The following is an 18,503-nucleotide window of genomic DNA, read 5'->3' as shown; positions in this document are numbered from 1 at the left end:
GGAGTGCAGCTATCTCTTTGATATACTGATTTCCTCTGTTTTGGATATACCCAGCAGTGAGATTGCTGGCTCATATAGTAGTTCTGTTTTTAGTTTTTGAGGAACCTCCACGCTGTTTTCCATAATGGTTATACTAATTTACATTCCCACCAACAACGTATGAGCGTTCTTCTTTCTCCACATTCTCACCAGCATTTGTTTTGTCTTTTTTATAATAAGCCATTCTCACTGGTGTGAGATGATGCCTCATTGTGGTTTTGATTTGCAGTTCCCTAATGATTAGTGACTTTAAGCAATTTTTTCATATACCTGTTGGCCATTCAGATGTCTTCTTTTGAGAAATGTCTGTTCAGATCTTTTGCCCATTTTATAAATCAAATTATTTGTTGTTTTTTATTTTTACTATTGAGTCCCTTATATATTCTGGTTATTAAGTATATAGTTTGAAAATTGTTTGTTTTATTATGTAGGTTGTCTCTTCACTTTGTTGATTATTTCTGTTGCTTTGTAGAAGCTTTTTGGCTTGGTGTAATCCCATTTGTTTATTTTTGCTTTTGTTGCCTGTGCTTTTGAGATCTTACCCAAAAAAAAAAAAAAAAAAAATCTGCCCAGACCAATGTCCTGTAGCATTTCCCCAATGCTTTTCTCTAGCAGTTTTGTATTTTTTAGTCTTACATTTAAATCTTTAATTCATTTTCGGTTGATTTTTTTTAAATATGTGAAAAGATGAGGATCTAGTTTTATTCTTTGGCATACAAATAGCCAGTTTTCCCACCAATGTTTATTAAAGAAACTATCTTTTCCCCAATATGTGTTCTTGGTGCCTTGTCAAAAATGAGTTGGCTGTTAAGTGTGTGAGATTTTTTTCTAGGTTCCCTATTCTGTTCCATTGGTCTCTGTGTCTGTTTTTTTATGCCAATACTATACTGTTTGGGTTACCATAGCTTTGTAGTATAATTTGAAGTCAAAATAGTGTGGTGCCTTCAGCTTTCTTCTTTTTGCTCAGGATTGCTTTAACCATTCTGGGTCATTTGTGGTTCCATTTGAATTTTAGGATTTTAACGTCCTTGGTATTTTGATAGGGATTGCATTGAATCTGTAGGTTGCTTTGGGTACTATAGACATTTTAATAATATTAATTATTTCAGTCCAGGAGTGTGAGATAGCTTTCCATTTTTCGTGTGTATCTTCAGATTCTTTCATCAGTGTTTTATAGTTTCCCTTGTAGAGGTCTTTTACTTTGGTTAAATGTATTCCTACGTTTTTCTTGTTGTAAATTGGAATTTTTTCTTGATTTCTTTGGTGGACCGATTGCTGTTAGCATCTAGAAATGCTACTGAGTTTTGTTTTTTGTTTTTTATTGTTTTTTGTTTTCAGTACAGAGTCTTGCGCTGTTGCCCAGGCTGGAATGCAGTGAAGCAGTCTCGGCTCACTGCAACCTCTTTCTCCCAGGCTCAAGTGGTCCTCCCACCTCAGCCTCCTGAGTAGCTGAGATTACCAACACCCACCACCATGCCTGGATAATTTTTGTATTTTTAGTAAAGACAGGGTTTCACCTTGTTGGCCAGGTTGTTATCAAACTCCTGGTCTCAAGTTACCTGCCCACCTTGGCCTCCCAAAATGCTGGAATTACAGGCATGGGCCACTGTGTCTGGCCTGAGTTTTGTATGTTGATTTTGTATCCTGCAACTGTACTAAAATCATTTACCAGTTCTAAGAGTTTTTGGGTGGAGTCTCTACGATTTTCTAAATATCATGTCATCTGCAAACAAGGATAATTTAATTTCTTCCTTTCCAATTTGGATGCCATTTCTTTCTTTATCTTACCTAATTGCTCTAGCTAGGATTCCAGTATGTACTGAATAAAAGTGATGAAAGTGGGCATCCTTGTCTTATTCCAGAACTTAGTATAAGGCTTTCAGTTTTTCGCCATTCAGTCTGATATTAGCAGTGGGCCTGTCATAGATGCCCTTTATCATGTTGAGTTATGTTCCTTCTATACCCAGTTTCTTGAGAGTTTTGATCACGAAGGAATGTTGAATTTTATCAAGTGCTGTTTTTTGGCATCCATAGAAATGATCATATGATTTTTGTTCTTTATTCTGTTGATGCAATAGATTGCATTTAGCGAACAGTATGTCTTTTGTTTTCCTTTCAAATGATGAGTTGTAGAATTGACTCAATGTTATCTGAGTTTTAGGGCAATTATAGTGAAAGAAAAGTGTTCAATGGAGTTGAGGTTTATGGTCAAAGAGTAGCTCAGGGGATCAACCATATAGTCCATGCTGTGGGTCCTAAGAGGGACTTTTTCTACCAGGAGAAAATGAAGGCAGAACAGCATTAAAGTTATAATGGAAATTAGGGTAGGAGAGAGGTGAAAGAAGAAAAGTTTTTGATTTGAGAATGTGATATTAGAATTTAAAATTTCCGAGGCTGAGAGGATTTAACTTGGCAGCAAGTTACTAATATATTTTTTAATTTGCAGTGGTTTGGAGAGGTGTTTTTCTGTAATGGATGGAGTGAGCAAGGGAGAGAATGGAATTAGAAGCTTCTGTGCTGGTTCGCCAAAAAAGCAGTGTCTGCTCCAAAGACCAACGTTCAGCTTCGTTTTATGGAGCAACGTTTACGTAGTGCAGAAAGCCATGATCATCCTGCCACAAACAGCTAGCTAGGTGACTTAAAGATGTATGCTTTATGATGTTCCCCTCCCGGTGTTCATGTGTTCTCATTATTCAACTCTCACTTATGTGTGAGAACATGCAATGTTTGGTTTTCTGTTCCTGTGTTAGTTTTCTGAAAATGATGGTTTCGAGCTGCATCCATGTTCCTGCAAACGACATGAACCTCATCCTTTTTTATGGTTTATAGTATTCCATGGTGTATGGTTTCCAGCTTCTTCCATGTCCCTGCAAGGGCATGAACTCATTCTTTATTATGGCTACATAGTATTCCTTGGTGTATATCTGCCATGCCTGTCGGGCAGGTGGGGGAGAAGGGCAAGGGGAGGGAGAGCATTAGGACAAATACCTAATGCATGTGGAGCTTAAAATCTAGATGATGGGTTGATAGGTACAGCAAACCACCATGGCACATGTATAACTATGTAACATGCCTGCACATTCAGCACATGTATCCCAGAACTTAAAGTAAAGTAAAATAAAAATAAAAGATGCTTTATGAAGTGGTCATAGGAGGAACAAGGATATTAAGAAAGATCTGATGTCACCCATCCCCAGTATTAGAAAACAGCTCAAAGTACATGTCTTCATCAAGTGATCAAGTACTAACATATTTAAAGCCTAATACGCGTGAGCTCTGCTGATATGAAGAGCAGTACCAGAGATAAATATACAACAATGTAGCCTCTAAAAGGTTTTGTGTGTGTGTTTCTAGTAATTTCATACCTTAACTGTAACCTCCTAAGCAGATTGTGTTAGCGCTGCTTTTTTGTAGATTTTCATTTGACACTGAAGAGCTAGTTAATTGCTTTCGTGTTGTCTTTGTTTGCCATGTTTAGTATTTCTTTGCTCAGTATATTCCTTCTTGTTAAGAAAACTTTATAAATTTCAGTAAGCCCTGAGGAGCTCACAAGCCAGCTTTTTAGTAGTGCTCTGGGCATAATTTTTCATGTTGCTTTAATAAAATGTTATGTTTATGGTCAAGTGAAATAAACAATGTGCTGTTACTTGAAACTACTTTTACCTCATTCATTCTAAGTTTTACTTCAGCAGCTAATCTTCATAGACTTACTCAACTTAGATTTTGTTTTTAATTTGTAATTTGACAGTGGTCAATTGCCACATGATAAAATTATGTATTTATAAAATAGGAAAGGGGAATTTTTTAAGTTTCTTGGCGAGATTTGTCCAGAATGCCTTTGATGGAATTTGGTCAATTAGTACAGCTTTGGACCTCAGACCAGGAGTGAGACTTCAGAGTCCAACTTCTGCTGCTTCTCATTGATACACAGATAACTCTCTATGCTATAGTCACTGTCACCCAATGGAGGAATTGAAGGGCTAAAAAGCCCTAAAACGCTTTGAAATATTATAGTTCCATAGTTGCTTTCATCTAGCCTGTTCCGTGAGAACATTGCAAAAGCAGTGATCTTGCCTTGCAATCAAGCAACATGATTAATGCTAACATTAGAGAGGAGATGCAGTATCATTCATCTGGGCTCCAGCAGATCAAGTTAATAAACATCTAGGATGATATCAAAGCTGGCAATAATTTAAAATCTACATCGCTGCATTCCCTTGCTTCTCACCCATCAGTTCCCTTGAACAAGATTCTTTTTTTTTTAAATGTTTGTCATGTTATTTTAATTTATTAAAGTCTAGTTTCACAGAGGAGGACTTAGCCTTACATGTTATAAATCTAGATTGTCTGTCTAAGCCCTTTTCTGGACTTAGCAAAGTTTAGGAATGGATACTGTGCTAAAAGGCCATAAGTGTAGACACTACATGCTATGGCAAGACATTGGCTCTCTACCCTACAGGGTGAATGACCTTCTTAGTTAGTGATGCCTCACCAATTCCCATGTTCTCTAAGTCCAGAGAGCCTCTTTCTTCTGAAGGATTCTCTGAAAAAGAGAAGGATTTTCATACAGAAAAGCAAAAAGTATCAGAAATTGAATCAAGATGAATAGAGTTATTTTGTGTTATTGTAATTGAGCTTAAGACCTAACCTGGACAAATCACTTGCTAAAGAATAATAATAATTGCTCATGTTTCTTGTTTATATTAAGTTTTATATGTTGTTACTCTAAGTGTTTTGCCTGCATTAATTCATTTAACCCCATGATATAGGTACTATTATCTTCACTTTACAAAAGGAAATAATAAGGCAGAGAAAATTTAAATAATTCTCTCTTGGTCACATAAATTAAGTGCTGAAGCAAGGACTTAGAGCTTAAACTTTGAGGCTCTAGAGAGCTAAGGAAACTTTTGAGTGAGATTACCAAATTATTGTTGGTTGGTAATCTGTGAGAAATTGTGAGGAAATGGGGATACAATAGAAGTTTAGAGATAAACTAATATAGTTTACATTTTTGTTGTTCAGCATTTTTTTAAGAAAATGTCTAAGCGGTGCTAAATATTTTAATAAATTGTTTTGCAAGTATATAGATGGTAGCTTTATCAAATTTTCCAGAAAAACCTTTTTAGGGTTTTTAGTTGGCCATAAGCTATATGTGAGATGAAGTGGAATATAGTACACTACCATGTCCTCCTCCCAGAATTTAGGGAGGTGTAAAGCATCATAGCATCTAGAAAAAGGGAATCAGCCGTTCTCTATAGACTGTTCAGGCCCTGTGTGGTATTCTGTTTTGTCCTGAGTTCTAAATTTCTAGGGAAATAGAGAACAATTTGAATGTTTTGGTAGGTAGATTTTGAGAATTATAAAATGATTTAATTCAATCATTAGAATGGGTAAAGAACCGTGGACATTCCACCTAGAAAAGAGAAGACTTCAAGGAAGCCAAAAGAGGTATCTTCAATACTTGTAGTACTGACACATGTGGGAAAGATTACAGTTAGGTAAAATCAGAGTCAATGATTACAAGTTAATGAAGGCAGATATTGGCTTGTGATGTAAGATGGTCAGATCTTTCGGAGGTGGAATAGGCTGCCTCAAAAGGTACTGATTTTCCTTTCACTGGCATTTGTGTAAGGGTGCAACCAGAATGTGGCCAGCCACTTGAAAGGTGCACAGAAGATGGAGGCGCAGACCAGATGGTTGGGCCACATGGCAGTGAAGGCCTCTTCCAGCTCAGGTTCCGTTTCTCTAGGAAACTTTCAATGGCAAAAACCACAATTATTTTTGCACCAACTTAAATGTTATTCTGTGAATTGATTCAAGAGAAGCCACAGAGGTTCTGTGTGTAATCAAATATAGAAATAGTCTATCATGTCTTGGACTTACCATTAGTGAAAGTAGTAAAAATAACAAGATGAACAGCAAAATAATATGTCATTTCAAAAAATCTGTGGGCATCTAATGACATGATTGGTGTTTAATCCTTATCTTTCAGCGCTTTCCCCTGCTCAAGACAGCCACACGAACATGGATCTCCCCCCAGTGTCAGAGCAGATCATGCAGACTCTCAGCGAACTTGCAAAATCGTTCCAGGATATGGCTGACCGCTGCTTGCTAGTCTTACATCTAGAAGTGAGGTATGTTCCAGCCAAGCACAGGACCTTGCAATTTGAATGCACTGTGGTTCATGAATCAATTGCTTATTTGTGGGGAGTATCACCATAATTTCTGGCTCATACTATTGATGTTAGCCCTTTTTACACTGAAATGATTTTTAGCCGTATTCAATGACGACTTGAGCGCACAGTGTATTGTGAGTGTGATGATTCAGAGCTGGCATGGTCTATGAAATCAGGTCACCTGGATCGGAATGTCACTATCAACCGGTGAGGTGATCTTAGGTCAGTTAATTAACTTTACAAACCAGTTTCCTTATTTTAAAAAATGGAAATGGTAATTTCTCACTTGCAGAGATTTTATAAATGAAATAATAATTAGCACAATGCCAGCCACACAGTAAGTGCTCAAAATGTGGTAGCTGCTATGCTGGTGACTTTATTGTTATTGATATTTTTACTAAGGTGCTCTGCTAATTAAGAAGGGAGTCACATTTGAAGAAGTAGAGGGAAACGGGTAAAAAAATTATACGAATTTATTTTAGTTAACCCAGTATATCTAAAACAGCATTTCAGTAGGCAATCAACAGAAACAATTGAGGTATTCAGCATTTTTTTTTTTGGCACTAAGCTTTTGAAATCTGCACATTTTATACTTACAGCACATCTCAATTTGGACTGGTCACATTTTAAGTGCTTGGTAGCTACATGTGGCCAGTACTAGCATATTGGGCAGTTACCAAGGATGGCTGGGGTTGACTAGGAATGGGATTTTTGTTTTAAGATAAAATGGTCAGAAGAAACGTGGCAAAGTAACAAGAATGATCCATCTGTACAAAGACCTAGAGGAAGAGAGTTTCAGACAGAGGTAGGCACACTCACAAAGGTCCTGAGACAAAATCAGGCTTGGCAGTTGTAAGAGCAGAGAGGAGGCTGATACGCTCAAAGGGTGATGAACAAGGTGGGTGGGGAGGACTGAAAGAATAAGGCAAAGGAGACAGGCTGGAGCAGGGTCTTACAGACCAAGTGAATTGTTCAGATGTCATAGAAGCCATAGAAGGGTTTTAAGAAAGGGAGTGATATCAATTAATTAACATTTTTTAAAGGTCGCTCTGGCTCTTGTATGGAAAAGGAATTACAGGGAAAAAAATGAAGGGAAGCAGGGTGACCAGTTGAAACCAGCTCTGAGCATCAAGATGACAGAGGTGGATGTATGAGAAGTGTAGGATTTGCGACATATGCTGAAGGTAAAGCTAGTGAAGTTTTGTCAGTAGACTGTATTGGACACGGGGGCTGGTACAGTGAGAGAAAAGACTCAAGGAAAACAACTTGTTTGGGCCAGAGCTACTGTGTGGATGCTAGGGCCATTAACTAAGGGGAGAAAGACTGGGGGAGGAGAAAAGTTAAGGAGAAAGGTGGAAATCAAGAATGCCATTTAGAGATGTTCAGTTTGAGATGCTTATTAAACAACTGGGTAGCAATGTCAAAACTTCAAGGTCAGAAAGTGAATGATGTGGTAATAATTCTGTTCTGAATTGCTTTGGAACATGATTAACATGGATAAAATATTTTCTTTTCATTCAGCGTCTGTACGAGATTTAGGTTTTTAAAAATGTAAATAGGACTTTGTTTGATAGGTGACCCCTGGGAATATGTTTGGACTGCACTTAGAACTTGGATTTCTTCCCGGGGCGACTCCTTGTGTGTGCGTGCCACTTGTGTTTTTCCTTCTTTATTACCGTTGCCCAGTGAGTGACCTCTTTATTGCTTGTGAGAACCTTGTGAATGGAACACAGAAGTAACATTGCATATTTAGAATCTATATTACTCAGCATTATTCCTGATGTTATTTCTCACATTAAGCTGTCCAGAAATAAAGCTCTTTCTGTATATTTTCTGATTTGTTTTACAATAACTTCCAGATTTGGTGTCTATTTATTTACAAGTAGACAGTGAAATAAATCAGGTGTTTTCTATGAATAAATATATCCAATAGATGGAAGGAAATGAAAAACAGCAAGTAATATTTTAATACCGCTGTTCCCTGAGTTACAAAGGAAAACAAGGGAATGCCAAATTAAATACTATCACAACTCCTGGAACTTATACTATTGATTGTCTGCTCATATGTGTTCTACATGTGTAGTTAGTTCCAAGTGGAATATTTACAACGTATTTAAATAAGATCTTTTAAATCCTTAACCCCTATTCTGCCCTTTTGATACATCTTGGCAATACTCTTCTTAATGCTGAACATGCTTTAGTCATTAATTTACAAGAAACTATACGGTGCCATAACACCAGTTGCTATATCTTCTTCAGTATTAGTCTAAAAACAGAAAAATGTCATTTTTCAGAATAAATAACAAAAAATAAAAGACTGAATTTTAGAGCCCTGGATGTGGAAATTACCTTTTCTTGAATTTAACTCACACAAAACATGGGGGTTTTTTTTAATTAAATTTCCTCACTTGCTCTATAACGTGGTTCCAACACTCAGGCTGCTTTCTTATGAGTATGCTCCATCTTGTCTTTGTTCCTTTTAAAGTACGGTACATAAAACTAGCAGAATACACCACGTGAGGCTTGGACAGTCAATGTAGACACACTCTGTCCTGGTCATGTCAGCAGTTTTTTTTCAGTTTGTACAGTGACAATACAAAACGAATGAGACAGGTTTCATGCCAATGTCATAAAATAACTCTAGAATACAGGTGTTTGCTAAGTGCACTGGGTGCATGACTGCAGAAGAGACCATCAAGCAGCCCTTCCAGGTGTGCCTTGTTCATTGTTATGGCTGGTCCCAAAACCTAATGTATCCTGCTGTATATTAGGTGCTCGGTAAAAATGTGATTAAGACTTAGCTGGTTTGAAACCAAACCCAGATAAAATAAGTGCTACTTTACCAAACAAAACCTGTTGTCTTTGAAGAAAACAAATTGGTTTGCAGTTTCTGCTTTCACGCAGTAGTCAACTTGTAAGTCCGCTGCATTGTCTTAAGAGGTACAGAGACTGTGTAGCCAACATCATTCTCATCAGCAAATGCTTGTTTTGTTCCCATCCTGCTGTTAAAAAAAAAAAAAAACACTAGAACCTGGACCAGGTTGTCCAGGAGCTGGTATGGTGAAAACGTGGCTGGTTAGCTCCTGTCTCTGGCACTTTTAGCCAAGAAACCATTGTAATAAGAGAGTACAGATAGAAGAAACAAAATTCATGGGAAAAAGTAGTGGGATATGCCAGCAAGAAGTCCAGAACAACTTCAGATGCCAAAAATTGGTCTTGTTCCCCAAAATGTCTTTATATCCATAGACTGTATTTTTCTTTGACATTGTAAAAGTTCAAACCAAAAACTGTTTTCAAATCCAGCGCAGTCTGTGCTGAAGGATCCATCTAAGGAGCGTTTGACATTTTACCTGTGTCATTGTAGGTCACATTTTAACCACCAAGCAGCCCCTCGCCACGGTTTGAAACATAAGGCAAATAATACCCCCAAGAGATGAAAGACATGGTGAGCCCATTAAAAACTGTTGAGGTTTGTTTTTTCTATTTGAACTTTAGAAGGAGAAAATTAAGTTGCCATTTGAGTCCAAGATGCCAAGAATGTCACCTTTATCAGCTGATTTTTCTCACCATCAGGAGGGCTCTAAGTGGGTTCAATAGCAACTGCCTGTCACTGTTGGGATCCGAAGTATGCACTCTCTGAAAATCAACCATCCCACTGTGTGATCAGCAGTGTTTGCAGAATTCCTTAATGTCAAAGTTATACTAAGGTCAGCAACAACATGCCAGAATTTCAATTCTAAACAAATACTTATTTGAATTTGGCATTTGCTGATGACTATTTTAATTTCCTTTTTTAAAATCTCTAATCACTTGGGAATAAGATAATACCTTAAAGAAAAGTTATATGTCTTCTCTCCTAATAGCTTCAAGACCTCATAAGCTCTCACCTCCAATTCATAAGAATTTCCTAACTAGTCTCTCTACTTCCAGTTGCTTCCATTCTCTGCTGTTAATCTACTCGTATACTGTGCCAGGGTGATCTTGCCAAAGCTCAGGTCTAATTATTTTATTTACCTCTTAAAATCCTCCTAAGGCTCCCAGTGGCTTCTAGGATAAAAGCCTGATTTCCTACATGGCCTTCAGAGCCTGTGATGACCCGGCCCATGCCTATCTTCCCAAACTCATGACATGCCTCTAATGTGGGATCTGTGTGTAGCAGAAAAGAACCACTCACCAGTCCTCAGAACATCCTGCATTTATAATCTCATGCTATTTTACATGGCCTTCTCGTTGCCTGGAGTCATAATGTCTGTAATTTACTTTTAAAATACGTGAGCATAAATGCTTTATTTTATTTTCAACAAAGTGCTACTTCATTTAAATTTCAACCACAGTAGCAATCTGTTGCCCTAGTCATGAAGCCCATGCCAGAGTTGGTCAACTTGCATTAGAAAGATTGCATTCTAGAGAAGGATGCCACCAGCACCATTATTGGGGTTCCTATAAAAATTATACATTTTGGCTAATTAGTACATGAATGTCAGAATGAGTTTTTATTGGTGAAATTAGTCATTAGTTAATTAGCAACTGTTAAGATGAGCATCTATCAGTAAAAATGAGCAGTAGTCAAGATATTTGGATTCTCTTGGATGAACCGATTATAAGAATATAGCACATTCCTCTATAAAACTGAGCTTAAAATGGATTAGTCACCTAAACGTAAAATCTAAATCTCTAAAACTTCTAGAAGAAAACATGGGAGAAAATTTTTATGATCTTATTTAGGCAGCGATTTCTGAAATGATAAAGGACTTTTATCTAGAATATATAAAGAACTCTCAAAACTTAAGAAAACAAAACCCCAATTTTTAAAACTGGGCAAATGATTTGAAGAGATATTTCATCAAAGATATATGGGCAGAAAATAAGGACAAGAAAATATGCTCAACATCATTAGTCATTAGGAAAATGCAAATCAAAGTAAGATACTTCTCTACATTATTAGGATGACCGAAACTTATTATTTAAAACTGACAGCACCACGTGCTGGTGAGGATATGGAACAACTGGAACTTTTGTATACTGCCAGTAAGAAAGCAAAACAGCACAGCTCCTTTGGAAAGCAGTTTGGTAATTTCTTACAAAATTAAACATACACTTACCATATGATCCAGCAATCTCACTTCTAGGTATTTATCCAAGAGAAATAAATGCAAAGTTATATGCCCACAGAAATGTGTACATGAAGTAGTTTTATCCACAACCACCTAAAAAACTGGAAACAATCTCAATATCAGTGAGCAAATAGATAATCTGTGGGACATCCATTCAGTGGAAGGCTTTCCAGCAATAAAAAGTAATGAACAATAGAGATGAATCGCAAATGCTTTGTGCTAAGTGAAAACGCCAAACTCAAAAGGCTACATACTGTATGATTCCATTTATATGGCATTCTGGAAAAGACCACTGTAGGGGCAGAAAATAGATCAGTGGTTGCCAAAGGCTTGGGAGTTGAGTAGGGATTGACTGCAAAGGGACACGAGGGCATTTTGGAGGTGATGGTTGAGTTCTATAATTTGATTCTGGTGATGATTATATAATTGTACATGTTTGTTAAAACTCATAGAACTGTACATTATAACAGTTCTGTTTTAATGTTTAAAACAGTTTTACTGTTTGTAAATCATTTCTCAATAAACCTGACTGTAAGTAAAGAAAGATGACAGGGAAAGCCTGTGGTTGCATCATTAGAAATAGTAACGCCCAAGGCTTTTGCAGTCATGCATTTAGGAATATTTCTTGTTACTTGATGCCAACTGTAAAGGTAACAGAACATGGACCCTGGATTATATCATCATGTCTACCTCCATTGAACCTTCCATGCAAGGTCCGACAGAGCACCTAAAACAACAGAGTTAGGACTGGAGTGGGCTTACAGAACAGCCTGTTTGAACTCTGCCTGCCAAGGGATACATGTAGGGCAGAATTTGGACTGAAACACTGTGATTACAACTTTAAAAGGCTGCGGCAGTGCACCCAATCCATTTCCACCTCAGACTTCTTCAGCAGCTACTAATACCTGCCAAAAAGAACCTGAGAATTGTGTGTGACCAACTGACACAGGCCATTTTCACACAGAAATGCCTTCCTTCCTCAGGCTGTCAGATGCGTTCACAGAACCATCACCAGAATCAAATTACAGAACCCAACCATCACCTCCAAAATGCCCTCGTGTCCCTTTGCAGTCAATCCCTATTCAACTCCCAAGGCTTTGGCAACCACTGACCTATTTTCTGCCCCTACAGATGTTTTTTCCAGAGTGCATCACCTTCTGTCAGGACCCTTTCCTGACGCCGCACAGCGCATTGCCATGGCACACCGTGTAGACGTGCTTGGAATGAGATGCTGTTCTCTTTCAATCATTTCTTTCTTAATCAGCCCCACTAGGCTATAGGTCTTTTTGTTATTTATTTACTTATTTAGAGACAGAGTTTCACTCTTGTTGCCCAGGCTGGAGTACAGTGGCACGATCTCAGCTTATCGCAACCTCCGCCTCCCAGGTTCAAGGGATTTTCCTGCCTCAGCCTCCTGAGTAGCTGGGATTACAGGCACGTGCCACCACTCCCGGCTAGGCTATGAGTCTTTAAGGATACAAACTGTCTTATATTTCCAGGGCCTAGCACAATTTCTAACAAATTCATAGAGGTTCCGTACCTGAGTTAGTTAACTAATAAATTATCATTAATAAATGGAAGACTAGTGATGTCAGCCAGTACTTACTATGCGCTCCATTTGTGCCAGACACTGTGCTATACTTAACACTTAATATGTAGTAGTTACTCACAGCACCCCATGAGGCAGGTAGTGTTTTCACCCCCATTTCGTGGATAAGGACACAGGGATAAAAAGATAAAGTAACTTGCCTACAGTCATACAGCTGGTGATTGAAGCCAGAGTAGTCTCCTTACACTTTTAAGATCTGTAAACCCTGCCTCTCATCTTCATTGCAACAATATATATTGAAAGTTAATAATGCTTTTGACACTATGCCTGCAGCCCACGCATTGCAAAGAATTTTAGAACTCCTTACCAACACTGTAGGGATTAAACAAGCAGTGATCATAGCAGCTGGCTTGCCCCAGATCACCCAGTTGTTCCATAGACTAAGATGGCTTTCTGGTTAAAAGCAGGGAGGGTGTTTACATTGAAACACACAAGGCCACTACTGCTTCATATTAAGTGTATAGCGCAGGGTCTGGCACAGACAGAATACACAGCAAGTGTTCGCTATCATCACAAATCTTACATTTATTCATAATGTATTAGTTATTTTGGTGCTCTGTCCCAAGATCATTGCCCTCCCTGGAAAGATTTGTTATTAACTGCTCTCCCCATCTTCCTCTTTTTCAGGGTTCACTGTTTCCACTATCTCATCCCTCTTGCAAAGGAAGGGAACTATGCCATTGTGGCTAATGTGGAAAGTATGGATTATGACCCCCTGGTGGTCAAGCTCAACAAAGATATCAGTGCTATTGAAGAGGCCATGAGCGCCAGCCTCCAGCAGCACAAGTTCCAGTATATCTTCGAAGGTCAGACCCTGCTTCTGTCTCTGGGATTTTGGGAGGAAGAAAGGATGAAGATTTTCCTGATTTTTTCTATTACTGAAGTTCAAGACTTGTAGAAAGGAGTTGTTTGTTTTCTTGCTTGCTTGTTTGAACTAAATCTGCAATACCTAGCCTCTTTGTGTATGACTAGGTAGACAACAGTATGGCTGCCATCTGCTTCTGGTTGATAAGGAGATTTAATCCAAGATAAGGCAGATGGCTGCCTCCCTGACATGCCACTCATGAGATTTGAGAGAACGTACAGAGTGGGCCACAAATTAACTCTAAGAGGAGCTTATAAAATAAAAAGAAAATACACACATACACACAATGAGGAGAGAATCCTGAAAGATCGCTCATCAGCTAAAATTATCACTGGAACAGGAAGTTTTCTCACAGAATGTATAATCATCTGCAAAGAACAGAAGCCTCTGATATTAGCAGCGATTTTTAGGAAGGGTATGTCCATAAATGCCTCCAAGGGGCAGGCAGGGAAGGGTGTGAGAGACAGGAAGTGCCATCTCAAAACATTACCCTTCACAGTTCTGAAAAGATGTGATGGCACCCCAATAATTTTCCATGGTGAATTTCACCCAGAGGACTCCTGTTAGGATTTCACAGTATGTTTCCTTTGCCCATGTTTTGGTTTGTTTGTGCAAAAACTTAGATGGCCAAAGTATCTACATTCTCTCACAGAATTAAACTAGTATTATTTAAAAACAAGAAGGTACATTGTCCAGAGGACTGTGGCAAACTGACAATACATGACCAATATTTGCTTTGTGAAGGTTATATTCCAGCAAATACGGACCCTCCCAAAATGCAATCCATAAATGTATATGACGTTATAAAGAGATATGTTCTGCTGGGTTATATCTCTCAAAGACTTTAGCCAAAAAGTGTAAGTGATTAAAGGGTTAGCTGTCAGTTAACACCGTGACACTGAGTTTGGTGACATCTGTAATATTTTCCAGCTTTAAGCCACAGTGCCTATCTGAGAATTCACTTTTCTGTTATTATACCAAGTTTCCTCTTTGCTCTTGACTATGGCTCCTCCCAGCCCTGCATAGCAACATTTGTTTTATTCCTATTACAAAATGCATTTATTGAATATATTTATTATAATGTATCATTAGTTCTTATTCCCTACAAACAGTGTACCCCTTCATTGCCCAGACTTGCAGACCACATTATATTGTGGCACAAAAAAAACTGTACCTAAAGTTACTGGCTTGAGAGAACGACGCCAGAACTTGGCCTACAGAGATTTTTCATATAAATAAGTTGTCTAGCTGTAAATGTCGAATTTGCGTTGTGTTTTTCTTGGAGGAAAAGCTTTTCTTCACTTTCAAATAGTAGTACATGCAAGTTGGTGGTCTTGAAGCAGTGTTGGGTGGGTGTGGCTGAAGCAAGCGCTGAATGCATCTCCTCCATCTTTTCTACTTTCACCTTGATCAAGGGAAAACTCATTTTGAGACATGAAGAGCAATGAACCTAAGAGATGAGCCCCGCACTCTGATCTACAACTCAGAGTCATGGGGAAGAGACTAGCCTTCAAAACAGGAAAACAACCAATAGCAAACGGTTTGCGACTAGTCAGACCAGCTTTAGAGTTCCAAGGAAAATGTCCTGCTAGCATCTAAGAATAAGAAAGAAGGAAGAAACGTTTACTGAATTCCATTTAGAATTAAAATCCAGCTTTTAAAAATAGTAACCCTTATGTGTCTCATGTTGTTCTGAACCAGCGTTTCTCAACTTAATTACATGGGGTATCCTAAGGAGGACTTGTTAGTTTGCTGATATCCTGAGCTGCCCTTTGCTAAACTTCTAAGACCATAAGACAACCCTCCAGGCATAAGAACAAACCACTTATGGGGCCCAAAAATGTCCATGGGTGTCTCACAGGAAGTCACCAGTTAATATATAATCTGCTTTTCCTTCACCCTTTGTTTCTAATTACATTTTGTCCAGTTACTACTTTAGAAATACTACTTTCTGGCATGAACCATATATTTTTAACCTTTCTTCTTCAATCTATTACTCATTTATTCCATTACCACCCTGATTCTCTGCTTTTCTGTCCTCCTCCTTCCTTGTCTTTTCCTTTCTATTTGTGGGAAAATAAGAGAGAGAGTGTGTGTGTATGTGTGTGTTTTCATTAAATTCCCTGTTTTAGGCTAAATTTGGTGGAAAGCCTTCCTTGCTCAGATCAGGGAAACCAGGTGTGACTGAATGCTGCATTTACTTGGTCGCTCTTATGGGGAATGATCTCATTATTGAATTAGTCTAGTCATAAGAACATTAACAATATACCCGTATTAAGGTATGTTAGCATTATTGCCAATAATCCAATTTCTTATTGATTTATTTTTTATTTGGCAATGTTGAAATACATTAACATTATTGACAATATCCAGTTTCATACCGATTGTATTTATGTAGGCTGCCAATCAATTTTTGAGCCCAAAGTGTCCCCCTCTACTTTGTAGGAGGAAGGAGAGTCCAAATGGGTCATTGTATATGCATTTGTTCTACTCTGCTGTCCGGTTATCTATAAAGAAAAGCAGGGTTTCCTGTGCACTTCAGTAGTTTATAATAACCTGGCATCTTCTCTAAGGCCATGGCATGGTGACAGTAGGTGTACATGGCAATGCTGGAGATGTGGCTATACCAGGCTTTGCTGCCAACATAAAGTCCACTCATTTGTAACTACTAGGGCAATGTAGAAATACCTTAAAATTATTGTCAGATCAGCAGATGCAACCATCAGGTATATTTTCTTTGGTCACTTAAATGTGTAGAGGATTAGAAGACAGCAATGTTGTGTGCAAGTTTCTGCAGGAATGCCTCTAATCCGTCTTCCGTTTTCTCTGCACTGCACTGTGCTGACCCCTCAGGCCTGGGACACCTGATCTCCTGCATCCTCATTAATGGTGCCCAGTACTTCAGGCGCATCAGTGAGTCCGGCATCAAGAAAATGTGTAGGAACATTTTTGTTCTTCAGCAGAATTTGACCAACATCACCATGTCGCGGGAGGCAGACCTGGACTTTGCAAGGTAGGAGGGAAAATTGGGCTGTTTCTTGTGCCAAAGTCAAGACCTCATTGCCTCTGAAGCCATTTTTAAAAATGGACTCTTGGTGCATAAAAAGCTTAGTTTAAAAAAAGAAAGAAAGAAAGAAGCCTGGATAGATGTTCTTAGGTCCTATAGAGAAGGTAATTCCACAGAATTCTGTTGAATTTTGTTTCTTTGGCAGGTAGTATTTTCTGATGTCTCACCCAAGTTCTTACTACAATACTGAATAATTTTTTTTTCTGAGTTTAAAAGTGTACATGCTCATTGCATAAAATATATAAGATAAAATACAAAGAAGAATATAAATCTTTGATCTAGAAGCTAAGATATTTGGTATATTTTCTCCTGGCTTTTTTGCATGTGCTGTGTTGTTTATGTGACTTTTCACACATACTCAAGCATATGATTTCCCTTTTTCCAAAATTAGAACTATGTTAATGCAATTTTATATTAATTTAATTTTGTTTTCCCACATCAATAATGTTGTTTGAAAACATGATTTTTCCACATTCATTAATACTCCTTGAAAACATTACTTTTAATGATGCCTGAACAAATATTCCATGGTATAAATGAGCCATATTTATTTTTTCATCACTTGCAACTTTTTGAACATTTGAATTTTCCCTTTTTTTCCTCTTGTTGTAAATTACATGTATCTACTATATTTTTACATGAGCCTACTTCTCATTTTTTCCATCTTGTTCCAATTGAAATCCATCTCTTCTTCTTCTTCTCACTGGAAGGGAAGTGAGAACTCATCACTATCCTTTCTCTTCTGTAAGTCTGCTCATCTAATTTTTTTTTTAAGTGACAATGTCTTGCCCTGTTGCCTAGGCTGGAGTGCAGTGGTATGAACATAACTCACTGTAGCCTTGAATTCCTAGGCTCAGGGAATCCTCACAAGGAGCTGGGACCAAAGGCCCACACCACCTCACCTGGCTAATTTTTTATTTTTTTTATAGAGACAGGATCTCACTATGTTGCCTAGGCAGGTCTTGAACTCCTGGCCTCAAGCAGTCCTGGCCTCCCAAAGCATGGGGATTACAGGCACAAGTCACTGCACCCAGCCTTGATCTCAGTCTTTAATGTTTTTGTACAATGTACTTTTCAAAATTGAGAGTTAATTTTTTTCTCTTCATTTGTCTTAACCCCTTAACTAGAATATCAAACCTTTGGTGACTTAATGAAAGCTTAAGCAAATTGAAGCTGATAGGTGATACATGTGTTACCTGTGTGCTATGCTGCTGCTTATACCTAAGTGGTTTATTCTGTAAACTCCCTTATTTTCCAAAAGCCTTTATGGCTAGGAAGTCATTTGTTTTTAATAATCCCCATTGTTCCTGCCTGAGACTTAGTATTTCTGTGTCTTTTCACTTGATTTTTTTGATTCCTTGAGAAGTTCAGGAAAATTTGAAACAATTCTTGAGGCATTTACGTAGATGATGAAATATTATATTACTTTAACAATTATAAAGACAGATACACTACGATCTTTGTTTTAGGTATGAACCATATATTTTTTACCTTTCTTCTTCAATCTGTTACTCCATTTATTCCATTACTACCCTGTTTCTCTGCTTTTCTGTCCTCCTCCTTCCTTGTCTTTTCCTTTCTATTTGTGGGAAAATAAGAGAGAGAGAGAGAGTGTGTGTGTGTGTGTGTGTGT

General features: G+C 38.0%; 1 protein-coding gene across 2 annotated transcripts in view; it reads left to right on the top strand.

Moving 5' to 3' along the window:
* EXOC4 (exocyst complex component 4) overlaps nucleotides 1–18,503 on the top strand; it is an 808,475-nt gene that overhangs the window by 733,088 nt on the left and 56,884 nt on the right. For both annotated transcript variants that reach the window (XM_002751973.5, XM_035255084.3), the window contains 3 exons: nucleotides 6,032–6,173; nucleotides 13,566–13,744; nucleotides 16,657–16,816. In XM_002751973.5, coding sequence (XP_002752019.3) covers nucleotides 6,032–6,173; nucleotides 13,566–13,744; nucleotides 16,657–16,816 — 481 coding nt within the window. The remainder of the gene's footprint in view (nucleotides 1–6,031; nucleotides 6,174–13,565; nucleotides 13,745–16,656; nucleotides 16,817–18,503) is intronic.

Source organism: Callithrix jacchus, chromosome 11 (assembly GCF_049354715.1).
Source record: "Callithrix jacchus isolate 240 chromosome 11, calJac240_pri, whole genome shotgun sequence".
NCBI classification, from domain to species: Eukaryota; Metazoa; Chordata; class Mammalia; order Primates; family Cebidae; genus Callithrix; species Callithrix jacchus.
This window is presented reverse-complemented; position numbering and strand designations above follow the sequence as displayed.